This window comes from Pogona vitticeps, chromosome 3, assembly GCF_051106095.1.
Source record: "Pogona vitticeps strain Pit_001003342236 chromosome 3, PviZW2.1, whole genome shotgun sequence".
Classification (NCBI taxonomy): domain Eukaryota; kingdom Metazoa; phylum Chordata; class Lepidosauria; order Squamata; family Agamidae; genus Pogona; species Pogona vitticeps.
Window position 1 is genome coordinate 83,856,504 of NC_135785.1, and position 14,403 is coordinate 83,870,906.

The 14,403-nt window shown below is 43.0% G+C and overlaps 1 protein-coding gene across 1 annotated transcript; it reads left to right on the forward strand.

Annotated features, from left to right (window-relative positions):
* Positions 1-433: 433 nt before the first annotated feature.
* Positions 434-13,194, forward strand: ANKRD1 (ankyrin repeat domain 1). Its single transcript, XM_020803206.3, has 9 exons — positions 434-587; positions 4,294-4,473; positions 7,121-7,258; positions 7,362-7,469; positions 8,616-8,714; positions 9,471-9,569; positions 9,725-9,823; positions 10,746-10,844; positions 12,279-13,194. The coding sequence occupies exons 1-9, from the start codon at positions 561-563 to the stop codon at positions 12,387-12,389; spliced, it is 960 nt and encodes a 319-aa protein (XP_020658865.1). The 5' UTR covers positions 434-560; the 3' UTR covers positions 12,390-13,194.
* The last annotated feature ends 1,209 nt before the right edge of the window (positions 13,195-14,403 follow it).

Consider the following 14,403-nt stretch of genomic DNA (forward strand, 5'->3'; position numbering starts at 1 on the left):
GGATCAACATGCTTGCTTAGCCAAAGGTGATGCTACATTGAGTGTGCAGCCTCTAGGTCACTCGTCCTTTTCCTGGACACTCTCGCTCATGTGAAAGTCAGTGACGATACAGTGTGGTATCTCAGAGGACAGCTGCCCCACTGGGCACTGGACAGACAGAATGGCTTGCATTACTGAGCGATGGGGTCATTGCCCATGGAATGAAGCGCCTGAGATTTCACACTAATTCATAGAGGCAGTGCAGTTACACTGCAAGACGTAGCCCTCTTTGGCCTCTCAGCTCTCCCCGCCCCACCCCCTGCCCCACACCCCCCAATTCCTACCCTTGACATTAGATCTGGCTAGTTAACATGTCTGGAATGCGAGAGCACCTATCTCAGAGTTGGCGGGGCTGACGACATACTTGGTGTTCCCGCGTTGGAAGATTATCTCACTCCGAAGAAGTTCTTGCAGAGATATATAAGCTAAAGGAGACACTGGCATATCTCAGTAAAGCTGCCTTGGGGAGGTGGGAGGAATATTCCTTAAAGGACAGTGACACCCATAAGGCAACAGGAACTATGATGATGCTGAGAGTAGAAGAGCTGGTAGGTACAAAAGCTCCCATTGGTAGTGATGGTTCTTTAAAGGTTTGCATTATGTTTAGATAAAATAGCATAGGTGTTGTCACATTCTTTCCTAGTTTATATTCTGTGAACTGTATCATTAAGAAAAGCATTTCGTTTCTTCTGCCATGCCATGCCAGAGCAGGTTGTGCTGGGGCTCTAGAACAGATTGATGAGTGTGTGTGTCTCTGTGTTGGGTATGTACATGCTGATTAAGAATGTGAGCTATGAGCACAAGATCCATGATTTAGACATCCACTGAGTTGTGTGCTTTCTGGTGACTTGTGTCAAGGTGCTACTTTGGAATCTTAAAGTATTTTATTACATTAAGGAAGCTAATACTGTAATATTGACCTGCCTTATAAGGCTGTTGTGAAGATTACTGAAACAATGCACGTGAACACTTTAGTCACATATGAAAAGCACTTACTGTAACTGGACATTATTCCATATGTAAGAAAAAAAGAGATCAAGTCCTACCCTAAGAGAAGAAAGGAAAGCTTGGTTTTTTTAAAAAACTATTTATACAGTATATCCACTTTTGCCACAATGGGACTTGCACGGTGGTCTGCATCAAACTACAGCTATTACCTGGGATGGGAACAGAGAAAGAGTCCCAGCTCTTCACCTGTGATGTTACACAGGAACCAGTTGCATCTGTTTTGTCTACATTAGCTTCTCAGCAAAGAAACTGGGGAATGAATTTCTAGCTATGCTTATACTGTGCCAAATATGCAAGCTGGAGTCAGAAGTAATTGGGAACAATTCTGGGCAGCTTAATAGATGAGAAAGAGGAGCTGAGTGACTAGGCTTAAGAAGCACCTTCTCATTTCTAATGTCTTTATTACTGTGTTGTTAATGTAGGGGTTGTTGTTGTTAGGTGTTAAATCGTGTCCGACTCTTTGTGACCCCATGGACCAGAGCACTCCAGGCCCTCCTGTCTTCCACTGCCTCCCGGATTTGTTGGTCGCTTCGATGACACTGTCCAACCATCTCGTCCTCTGTCGTCCCCTTCTCCTCTTGCCTTCACAATGTAGGGGTTAGCAACAAACACCATGTGGGGTTTCTGAGATGGTTGCATGCCTGAAAGGGTCCATCAGATACATTTCCTGTTTACTATAGCATCTTTCACAGGGAAGCAGAAGAGAATTCACTACTGCACTAGAGAGGTTAGCTTATCAGATTTGAACACAAACATGAATCATTACTTATTGACTCTGTCGAGCAGAAACAAAGAAAAATCCTAAATATTGATCTGAGAGTAAGTCCTCTTAAACTTACTAGAACGTACTTCTGGGTAGAGATGCATATGCTTGTGATGTAAAACTTTGATCCCTGCTCTTACGTTCTTTGAATGAATCCTTAGTAAAATACAGTACATACAGGGTTTCTAAGCATGTCATTTGTGATAAAGCCAAAACCAAACTATCTTGCATTCAAGGAACCACCCAAGAGACGTTCCATTGAAGGTGGACAGGATCCGCTGCTGCATGGGGAATTTCAGAAGCAGGTGGCATATGAATCTGCTAATCAAGCTGGGAGGTGGGGGGAGCATTAAAATTCCATTGGGTGAAACTAAGCTCCTCGATATACCCAAAGTAGTTCTTAGAATCCTAGTCATTGCCCCATGTCTAGCTAAAGTTAGTCATGACTGTTGAATGCTGTGGGAAATAAATTAGTCATAACTAATTTGTTTCGTTGCTTTCAGGGATCCATTGTGGTAGCCTTATCTAACTTTACATGAATGCATTGTATGGATTGATCATTGCAAACATAGTGTACACAGCAGGTTCAAAATCTGGAAGTAGAGTTATGTGTTTTTAAGATTTAACAGGCAGGATGGCTATGGTCACAGATAGTATACTTCTTCTCTTCTTCTGTCAGGGTCTGAGCTTTAGACTCAGCAAGGTGGTGCACCCTTGACTCACAATCCCTGCCTTCTAAACCTCCACTTGCCTATCAACTGCTTTCTTTCAAAGACTGCATAGACCCTCCTATCTGTACGGTTTTACCTCAGTATGATTCCCCTCTTAGTTTCTCCATTTTTCCCCACTTACCTATTTTGTTCTCAGGTCTTTTATATTCAGGTGATTGCCTCTAGTGCCTGATTTCCTTCACAGACTCAGTCTCCTTTCTTACCATTCCTGTCTTCTTCTCATGTAGCACGCCCCTCTTTTGTGTGGCCTTGACATCTCTTTCAGAGCTGTAGTTAGTCATTTGGGCAGCTGGGCTAAACGGTACCCTTTCCCACCTAATCCACCATGAGGCACAACCCTCGTGGGAAATGAGGTTCAGAATGTAGTGTCCCTCACCCTCCAGGAAGAGAGAGAGAGAGAGAGAGAGAGAGAGAGAGAGAGAGAGAGAATGACTAGGAGATAGGTATTGCTAAGTCTCAACAGTAGATTCACCTCTAAATTTCTGGCCCTAATTTTGGCACCCTGAAGCAAAGCCCCACTTGCTGGACCCTAGTCACAGGCATGATTTCCTTTTTCCGTTGCTTCTGTTTGGCATGGGGAAAGCACCCATCTATTTTCTCAGTTCCCTTATTTCTGATGGCCCCTTTCTTAATTCACCTTTAAGCTACAGTATTTCTTTTTTCCTTCAGGGTCCTCTTATTCTTGGTTGCCTCCTCAGCAACCTTTCCTTCAATCTCCTTGTCAGTCAACTTCTCATCTCCCCTACCTGAAAATCTCTTCAAGGAATACAGTACCTGAAGCCAGTGACATAATTTTGGCGCATGAGGATAATCCCACTAGCACCTCCTAGTAGTAACACTACAGTGATTGCAAATTAAACAAGTAATAACTTGTTGCCCTTTCATGGCATGTAAAGTCTATTATCTGACAGTCACTTCACTCTTAACACTCGAGTTGGCCTTCCTAGGGTGTGATGATTCTTACCTATTCCCCTGAGCATTTGGATTCTAGCAAGCCGTACTGCATGCTGCCTAGGAGTGGAAGATCAGCAACTTCCTATTCTCCAAGATTTAGGAGCTGAAACCAGACACCATGATGTCACTGCGAGAAGATCCTCGTCTTACAATTACAAAAGAATGGCTGAAATCCAGTAGCAAATCACCAAGTTAGGCCCATTGTAACAGTGGCATTTATGGAGGAGTTGACTCAATAAATTCCCACTAATTTGATAGGTCTCCTCTAGTGCAACTTGCTACTGGATTTCAACCAATGCGTTTGTATGAGACAGATAACATTGGTTTCCTACACTACTTCCTAAACATTGCCGGCTGAATACACATACAACCATCTTCATGCTGAACCAGTTCACTTTGGTCACAGTTTAGAATGGGAAGGAGATGGATGCCTAGGTTATAAAGTCACCACACACAAGAAAATGAAACTTGCTCCTCCTCTTGCACCTTATGCCCTGAAATATGTCTCCCTGCCTGAAGACCCAAACAAAGATGACATTTCTCTGAGATGTCAGCAGGTGTCCTGAAACCTGCCAACTCTCATGCCCTCAAATATCAGCCCACTCCCTCTCCATATTGCTATGGGGACATTTGATTCACATGCATCTTCCAGCAGATTCATTCCTTCTTCCGTCCTTCTCAAGGGCTTCACTACCCTACTCTACATGTACCTTTTCACCCTCCAGATCTGTCAGAAAGTCTTTGGAACACTGAACCTAAGTCACCATCTTTTGTTTTTTTGTTTGTTTGTTTTGACAGGTAACAGGCAAAAAGGCGGATGCTAGGGAGGCAGGGGATTTCCTCCCAGAGGACTTCAAAAATGGAGAGTATGAAGCAGCTGTGAGGTTAGAAAAACAAGAGGATCTGAAGACAATCACTGATCCCTCACTGTCAAGACGCAATCTGACCTACAAAGAGGAGAAACAGCTTGAAGCTGAGGTAAATATGTACTCCTTCTGCATCTTCTTGAACTTCTGTAGCTCAAAAGTTTTGAATTCCCATTATCATTTAAGAAAAGATAACATTAGGAGGAACTATAGAGACAAACAACAAAGAAGTTTTGATAGGAGTACTCTGGAAAGGGAAGATCCTCAGTCATTCACAGGATCAGTCATACCACATTGCCAAGCAGTGCCTAGAGGTCTCTGTGTGACTTGATTATAATTATAAAACTGTGAATTAGGGTCTTGTAAAATATTTAAAGGGGTATGCTATACCTTTCTGCACAAGCTTTGCAGACATAGTGTCCCACATTCAATTTCTGTGCATGCCCAATGCAGTTTCTCAAGCTGCATGGCTGTGTGGAATATGTAGTTTTGAAAATCTTGAAAATGGCTGATAGTCATGACTGAAAGTCCCAGTCTGGATGGCCAAATATACTGAGGCAAAGCCCCAAATCAACGGCTTGCTCGCTTCCTCCTGGGCCATCCCCAAAATATTGAGTTTTGTTGTTTAGTTTGCACACTATCCCTTTCTGACTTTTGAGCAAATTCTATACACAGTATTACGTAGCATTCTTGACATGACTGCTGTAAAATGCATACTTTCTAATGATGTTTATTGTTGCTGCTGCTGCTACATGGTAGTTATTTACACAACTGTCAGGCATCTTCCAGCACTGCAATGTTTTCCCTTGTAGCTTTGCAAAAATCTGATCACTTGTATCTATTCAGTAGAGTCTGCAGAGTTGCATTTGACATGTCACGTGTTGGCACCATGTTGAATACCTTGCGCGCGCACACACACACACACACACACAAAGTCTAGGGGAACAGCTTTTCCCAAGGGGAGGTGAAAATAGCAAAGTTAGTAGTGCTGAAATCCACAGATTCTGACTTTGAAGTAACAGATTATCATGAGCTCATGAATTAGTATTTTACAGCTTCACACTGGTGATGGATTATTTAAATGATGAATAACAATACAGTCTGGAATTTAAGGGGCGGTTCAATTTTGACAGTTTTTAAAAGGTTTGACACCAGACCTTCCATTGCACCCCCACCAAGGAACACTTATAATTGAGTTTGTAAGAAAAGGGTACCTTGAAATGGCTGGATCAAAGTCACTACAAAATACAGGTGCAAAGAATCTGCCAATTAAATATGTATTCTGCATTTGGAGGATAAATTCTGTCATGTGTAATCACTCTTGTTAGCACCTTCTTCCGTGTAAGAAGATAGCTGGGCTGCTACCGTGTCTGAAAGATGTGGCCTGTGTTTTAAATATAAACTGAGAGGAGTACATTGTGGAAGAGTTCTAATAAGATTGAATCCTACAAAGCACCGAACTATTTCCGTTATTTGTAAGCCACTCCATGACTGCATACTGATCCTGACCAGGCTCTGCCATTAAGCAGTGGCACATGCCTTGAGCAGAAGATCCTGGGACCTATGGAAAGAGCAGCCATCACCGCCCTTCTGCTGTAGGCCACAGCATCCGATCCTACAGGAGGACAGCCTTGACAGCACAGCCAAAGCTAACCTTCTGTCCTCTGGCACGGTGTGGGGTGTTACACTGGAGTAAGATTCAACTGCCATCCTTGCTGACTTCTGTAGTTGGGCTGGGAGACAGGAATAAAAATGTCTTAGGCCCTCCTTGTGCTATTCTCACATTTTAGGGCAAGGAGAGTACTCTGTGATGGTGGGAATCCACCTTCTCTATATACCATGCATGATTTTAAAGGGTTAGTAGAATGTCTGCAGGAATTTTTCTGGGGGCAGGGCAAGCTTAATTTGTGTGATTTGCACGCATAACGCACACCACTACCACATAGTAGCTAAGATCGTATTGTGTAATGTAAGAAAAGTTGCCTAATGGAAGCAAAGTTGTAAGTTTCAATCTGCTCTTTGGGGTCCATTTTAAAAGCCCACCGTGATTCTTGGGGGCATGCGCATATGCTGGCTTAGTGTGTGCACGGGACTCTGAAAAGTGCCTCAGGAGCTCTTTATTTATCATACATACATTACACAACAGAATTTTGTCAACTGTGTTCACTGTATATATTGGAATTATACTTCATGCCTAGTATTCCTCTGTAAACAAATCCATGTCTACCACAAGGGTTAAAACCTGAAGCAAAGTTTCCTCTGATGGTTTCAACTGCCAAAGGGGGATCCCTGAGAAACTTCCATTGAAATTGATGTTACTGAGCTTCTTCTTAGGGGACGTGGTGGCGCTGTGGGCTAAACCGCAGAAGCCTGTGCTGCAGGGTCAGAAGACCAAGCAGTTGTAAGATCGAATCCACGCGACGGAGTGAGCGCCTGTCGCTTGTCCCAGCTCCTGCCAACCTAGCGGTTCGAAAGCATGCAAATGCAAGTAGATAAATAGGTACCCTCTCGGTGGGAAGGTAAACAGCGTTCCGTGTCTAAATCACACTGGCCATGTGACCACGGAAAGATTGTCTTCGGACAAACGCTGGCTCTATGGCTTGAAGAGCGGGATGAGCGCCGCCCCCTAGAGTCGGACACGACTGGACAAAAATTGTCAAGGGGAACCTTTACCTTTACCTTTACTAGCTTCTTCTTATTTTTAATATCTGGGCAGGTGGTTTTCTGAAACTACTGGCTTTTTTTTTTACTTCTTTCAGCTCAAGAAAAAGAAATTAGAGCAGAGATCAAAACTTGAAAGCTTGGAAGACCTTGAGAAAATCATTCAGCTGAAGAAAAGGAAAAAAATCAAGAAAGTTAAAGTACCTGTTTTGAAGGAACCTGAGCCAGAAGTTATAGTAAGTTCTGCAACTTACCTACACTTCATATTCATAGGGCTGAGCACTGGATGGGTTTTACGCAAACTGTCCCAGCCTAACACCCATTTCTGTTCACTACCAGACAGAACCTGTGGATGTTCCTACATTTTTTAAGGCTGCTTTGGAAAACAAGATGCCAGTCATTGAAAAATATCTAGCAGACAAAGGGGACCCAAACGTTTGTGATGAGGTACAGTATTACATTTATGTTTCTGTTCTAATTCTGCTGAAAGCACTTTTACCGATAGTGTCTTGACCCTAATTTAACAGGCACAGTACTTCCTAAAAGATTGTGAGAGCTGTAGTTTGGTGCCGTATAGGAGATGATCTTTTAACGATTTCAAGGCATACGTTTCCGCCTCACACATTTTTTCCACATTTCTCTGGGGAAAGGTGGAAGGACTGTATGGAAACATCTCTTCTGTTCAGGAAATTCTGTTTGAAGGTTGAAACAGAAAAACAAAACAAACCCACTGACACGACTTTCTGCCATAATTCTCTCTTTACTTTTCACAGCATTACAGTATTCTAATCCCTAAGAGTACAGCATTCGGTACTTCTTTAAACAGATCTTCAGTACTATTCAAGGGACCTGTTACGAAGAATGTTTATGATATAGTTTCCCAACACATGAGTCTCATAAACTATCATTAAATGCCCACCCCTAGAAAACTAGCAAATAAAGTATAATCCTTCATCTTGATGTGTTAGTTCGCTACATGGAAAGTTTTTACTTTTGGAGGGGAGATATCATACTGGCTGTTTGACCGACTCTTGATTTGTATCTCCTGGGACAGATGTCGATGGTATAATCAGTGGGGTCCTAACCTCCTTTACATTTGGCAGCTCGAACCCCCGTGAGGAGCCACTTGCTAACATGGGGGATTCTCCCCCGCTGCTAACTGGAAGCTGGTCCAACATAATTGGGGAGATCTCCTCAATGTCATTTGGTCCCATAATGTCCTGTGTGTTACCCTCTGGTGGATTAACAGGCCTTATTGAGTTCTGGAGCCGAAGGCGCAGTTTTTTTAACCTGGTCAGCATCTCTGATTGTGCTTCCTTTGATGGGTCTGGGAAAGCTGCCGATGTCCTTAGCTCCACCGGATCTATCATATGGCTGTCCTCATTATGTACAGTACTCATTGGATCCGTCCACGTGATTAGTTCAGTCTCCGTGACAGACTCTGTCCTTGGTTTCGGAGTTGGCAATGCTGTTCTTGCTGGCTCTATATCAGAAGACTTGTGTCTTGTCTTTAAATCTCAAGAGATCTACTTTTATCAAGAAGCAAAGGTAAACGCTCACAACTGACTATAGTGTTGTTGTTCTAATTGACAGTATAAGCGCACGGCCTTGCACAGAGCATGCTCAGAAGGACACCTGGCAGTCGTGGAAAAGTTAGTAGAAGCTGGAGCCCAACTTGAATTCCAAGATATGGTAAGAAGCGCCAGCTGTACTTGCAAATGTAACAGTCTTCTGGCTGATTGACAGAGATTAGCTTCTTTCATTACCAGCAGCAGCTGGTTAGCTCATACATTTGACGAAGATTATCAGGATTTGAGTAATCAAGCGCCAAGAACTAGGAATAAGTGACAGATTTGCTCCACTGGGTTTTTTTAAAAAATGGATTTACAGTTTTGCATCTTTTAGCTGTTATTGTGGAACCAGGTGCAATCGCCTGCAATCTTCTGCAAAGGACAAATATTTGAAATATGTGTAAAGAAAGCAATGTATCATTCTAAAATGCACAGATACTTCAGCCAGTGTACAAAAACAAGTGTGTTCTTTAAGGTGCACAAAAATATGTACACATTTGCATGGGGCAAGTTCATATGAAATTTGGATACCATGAGCTCTGGCGGGGGAAATCAAAGAATGCTGATGAGCTTGAACTTTAAATATCTGCACCTCTCTGAGAACTAGAATTCTTGCAGTCTCTGGTCCACATCTGGGCAGGGAAGTGGCCCAACTGCATAACTGACCAGGCCTTGCAGAATTAGTCAGTGGCTCCTGAAGCAGTGACTCTGCTCTCATTGAAGAGCTATTGTTAGGCAGAATACTGGTAAAGATGGCTCCCTGCACATATAACACTCACACATTCTCTCTCTCTTTCTCAGTCTGTAAATTAATTATTCTTGCATTTACATTCATGTCCATTACAGTATTTTATTTCCTCTGCTTCTTCTGGGTTAGCTTGAGTCGACGGCTATTCACTGGACATGCCGTGGGGGCAATGTGGAAGTCCTGAAATATCTGCTAAACAAAGGAATCAACAGGAATACAAGAGACAAGGTATTCCATTCCTCCTGCCAAAAGCTCTGGTCTGAGAGGTTGTACACTGGGGATGTGGTTTAAGGGCCAAATTTATTTCTCACACTTTTTGTACTGCCTTCCTATTGACCATGCTTCTCTTGTGCACAACCCCCTGCTCCCCAATTTTCTATTAGTTGCTCAGCACTCCGTTGCACGTGGCAGTCAGGACAGGTCAGTACGACTGTGGAGAACACCTCATTGCCTGCGAAGCCGACCTCAACGCCAAGGACCGTGTAAGTCTTCTCACTGTATAAATCCTCTTCAAGCAATTTCCAGAGAACAAGGGGTAGAGAGACCAGGGAAATGCCTGATGATCCAACTCCTAGGTATTCTAGATTGGCAGTGGTCACGGATGATGGGCATGATAGTCCAACCTTATCTGGAATGCTAGTTTCCTTACCCAACATACTAAGAGTCCCTTTCTCATGAAGCAACATTGCATTTTCTTTTCAAGCCATACTGCTGTGTGGAGATTCAACTCTTATTTTAAAAGGTGGGGGGGCAGGGATATGATAAACATATGGCCTTTAAAATGGCAGATGGGAGGGGAGAAAGGAAACCTGTGATGCTGCTCAGATTGATAACTTGGATTCCTTGAACAGAGGAACCTAACACAACCTCCTTCCTAAAGCTGGAAGTTACAGGCTACAAATAATGGGTTGTAGCTTGCCAGATAGCTCAGTAGTTTAGGTATCTGGCTGCAGAGCCAGAGGGGAGGGGCGTTCCACTCCCCACTGTCCCTTCTATGAGAAGAGCCGGCCTGAGTGGCCTTTGTCAAGCTGCACAGTCCCAGGCCACCTCCAGAAGGAAACGGTAAACCACTTCTGCCTAGAAAACCCGGAGTCTAAATTGAAACACCACAAGTCTAAATTGAATTGACTGTGCATGGTTATTATTAATGGCTTACTTCTCATGAAATCCTTTTTACGATAACTAGGTTACATTACAGTGATAAGAGATAATTTTGCTCTTTTTATGAGTACAAAAGGCATTTAGAGTCCCTTCGCTCACTCATTCCAATTTAGCATCAGGATGGCCCTTGGCACTTCTACTGTATTTGGCAGTAAGATGTTAGTGGAATTGGTTAAGCCCTTTCAGCTTTATGATGGAATAACTCAAGAGCTTACCAAATTAATTTCTTGTCCCTTGTTCTAGGAGGGCGATACCCCTATGCACGATGCAGTGAGGCTCAATCGCTACAAAATGATTCGACTCCTGATTCTGTATGGTGCCAATCTAAACATAAAGAATGCTGTAAGTAGTGCATCATGTTTACAGTTTTCCTACAAAATATATTCCTACCATATTAAGAAAAACAGCTATACAGAAGCAACAAACAGCAAAGTAAATGCCTCCATTAACCAGTACATAACTGATTTACAAAATCTCTAAATATATAAACTTGAAATATGTTACTCTTTTAACATGGCTTCCCCCCCCCCCAATTTTTTCCCAAACAACCATAATGTTATTTGTAGAACAGACAGGAAAACTATAGACCAGGGGTCCCCAACTCCTGGTCCACAACCTAGTATCGGGCCATGGCCTTGGCAGGACCAGGCCACGGAAACAGATATCCCACCCCCCCATACACTCCCCCTGCGTGCACAGCTCACCCACCTGCACGCACGGGTGCCCTGCCCACCTGCACAAGAGCATGCCCCACCCACCTGTGAGCTCAACCCCACCCACCCGCGCATGCACGAGCGTGCACCCTGCCCACCCGTGTGTGCCCCCATCCGTGCATGTACGAGAGCGCATCCCGCCCACCTGTACATGGTCCACGATTTGGAAACAGTTGGGGACCACTGCTATAGACTATTAAAGAGAAACCACCTATTTAACTTTCTATTCACTGGTTTTCCCATGTGTTTTCATGCTAGATGTGGACAGTCCTGTGGGTTTTAATCACAACTTATAAGGTGCGGGGAACAAGAAAGGCCAATTACTGCATACGTCTTAAACTATAAACTGGCTACTTTACTTGCAGCATCTGGATCCTAGTCGGGCATACTTTCTGGCCAGTTTGTGTGTTAGCAAGGGAGGCCCACGCAGAGCTCAGGATCCCTTTAAATGAGACCAAACCTGGAATCCTGGATAGGTATCTCATAGAAATTAGCCCTCAGTATGATCAAAAACATTGTAGAGGTACTTGTTTGTGATAGCAATGTGATGCCTTCCTGTTTTTATGATAGCAGCCTCTTTGAGTTTATATGGCACAACATACAAGTTACTAAAAGAAAATAAATTAAACCAACTCCATTGATTGCACTAGGGTTTGACTGCAACTAACTCTGACTGATTTGTACTTGAGTAGGTTTTGCATGACTTTCTAGGCCAGAACATTTGTGTTTGCAGATCTGATGGGCTGTGACGAATAAATGCAATTTGACAAGAGTGTGCTAGAAGAGCAGGACAAGAAACCAAAGTAAAAACAAGAACATTCTAATTGGATGTGTATTGTACATAAATACATAGTACACAAACTGCCCTGGTGTGTACTCTGTAGGTCAGAAAGATCTGCTAATTGAACAGATTTGTTACTTCAGAGAAGCATCAGCCGACATGTTACCATGAGAATTCACTGTCAACACTGAGAAGTATCAAAGTCAGAGAAATATGAAGAGTATAGAAATCAAAGATGACATTTAAAAAAATTAACCCAATTCCCCTGACTTTCCTACACAGGAGGGAAAAACTCCGATGGATCTTGTTCTGCAGTGGCAAAATGGCACTAAGGAAATATTCAACAGCCTGAAGGACAACTCTTACAAAAGTTCTCCGATAGACACGTTCTGAAAACTAGACTCAAAACATGAACGGACTGACAGCTACCTTGCAAAAATGGCAATTTTTTGAAGTGAAGAGCAGTACCTTCGAAAACAACCTCAACTTTACTGGATGAAAAGAAGTATTTTGTTTTGCTGACTGTTACACCTATACAGGACAGGAGCAGGGAGGAAATATCCTGAAGCATAGGCTGACGATTTCAAGTTGCTTTATTTATTCTCACTGGCATTCTGTATCCTCCACACTCCGCTCATGATGCTTCTTTGGCTATTATTCCTTGCTGATCTTGTCAATAATTCCTGCTGGTACTGCTACTATATAGACACCTGGAGTCACTGAATGTGGTGATCAGAATCAGCCAAGAGCATTTAAGCTCCTTTTTATACAAGGCAAGAGTGTTTCTGAACCTATTGGCAGGGTCTTGTCAAGCTTGCTTTCAATAGGCTGTCATTTGTCACCCTCACCCTGTATCTGCTGAACTGCCATTGTCAAGAGTAAGCTGTTCAAAGCAAAAAGTAGAGGTTGGAGAATCAGGAAGGAAAAAGCAAAGTGGAATTAGAAAGCAATGGCCCTACTTTCCTGCTAAACGTTATTGGGGGAAGTGGTCTGGTTTTTATTCCAATAGAGTGGAAGCCATTTTCAGCGGCATAGCTTGGAACAGGAAGTTGTGCAGATTGTGCAGAGGGCAAAGAGATTAAAAAGGTGCACAAGAAAAGCAATGTTATTTTCAAAGGTATGTAATGGAAGAAAGGTAATGTATATTTATATGGCTTTTTATGTACATTTTGTATTAAAACCTGTTTAAGATCTAAAGCTCTTTTTCAGCTGGCTAACATTTGTTGTTTGTCTTAAGAAATGTGAGATGGAGATGCTGCATAAAGACCAGTCACTAGTGCCTGCCAGAGTAGATCCACAGAATGAATGGGCCTTGTTTAGTCAACACTCTTATAAACCCCACAGATTCAGTAGATTTCCTCTAATTGGGAGTAACAACTGGATTTAGTCCAAATCAAATGCTGAGAAGAACATACTTTCTGACTTGTCTGTTAGCAGGTGACTCAAAAGTTACAAACTGTGAAGCTGAGAAGAATCTTTAGGAGGATCCTAAAACAGCATATTCTCTACATCCTGAAATGAAAAAAAAAAGCCTCTACCACTGTATTAGGCTGAGCCCCCCCTCAAAAAAAAATCCATTATCTGGTACAGATAATGGAATGGGAACCAGCACATTGCTTCACAAACGATAAAGCAGTTAGTTTCTTAATAAAATTAAAGGAGGTGAGTCAATGGAAAAAGGGAGACTTCATGCAAAGTGAACATCTTTTAAGGATCTTCAGTTTGTTCAAAAGTCAAATTCAAGCCACTGTGAGTTCTACCATGGATAAGCCACAGTTTCAGGCTATGCACATCAATAACGAGGTAAATCTGGAATATTTCTGAAGCTGCGGCTACAAACCCAAAGCCATTTCAAGTCAAAAGCAATCCTGATAATGTTATGTTGGCCTTCCTATTGACGGGTTAGCGGTTTCAGGCCTGCAGCTTATAAAAAGCATTTCCTATAAATAACCACAAATCAGCAGGCCTCCAGGGCACAGCAGGACTGCCCCACAAGCCCCTTCTGACTCTTTGCTCCCTTGTTATCAAGCTTAATTAGCTGCAACAGCAGCACAATCCATGTGTTAGATGAACATGAGATGAGCTGAACAAGTAACCAAGGGGGGCCGTTAACGGGGAGGCAATTGAAAACTGGAGAAGCAACAGGAGGAAAAAGGGTGCCGAAGCCACCATTCCTCCCCAAACTTCCTCCTCCACCCACTGTTCTCCTGGCGTGCTTTACTTCTGGTCTTGCAAATAAGCCACAAGGCAAGCCTCCCCCCCCCCAACCTGCCCCACTGCGCCCAGACCTCCTTTGCACAAAATCGTCTCTCCAAGCACACATTTTATGTCTTCTCTCCTTGCTGATGACTGGGATCCTCAAGCACAGTGCTGTCAGGCATCCCAAAAAGATGCTTCCCGTTCCTGT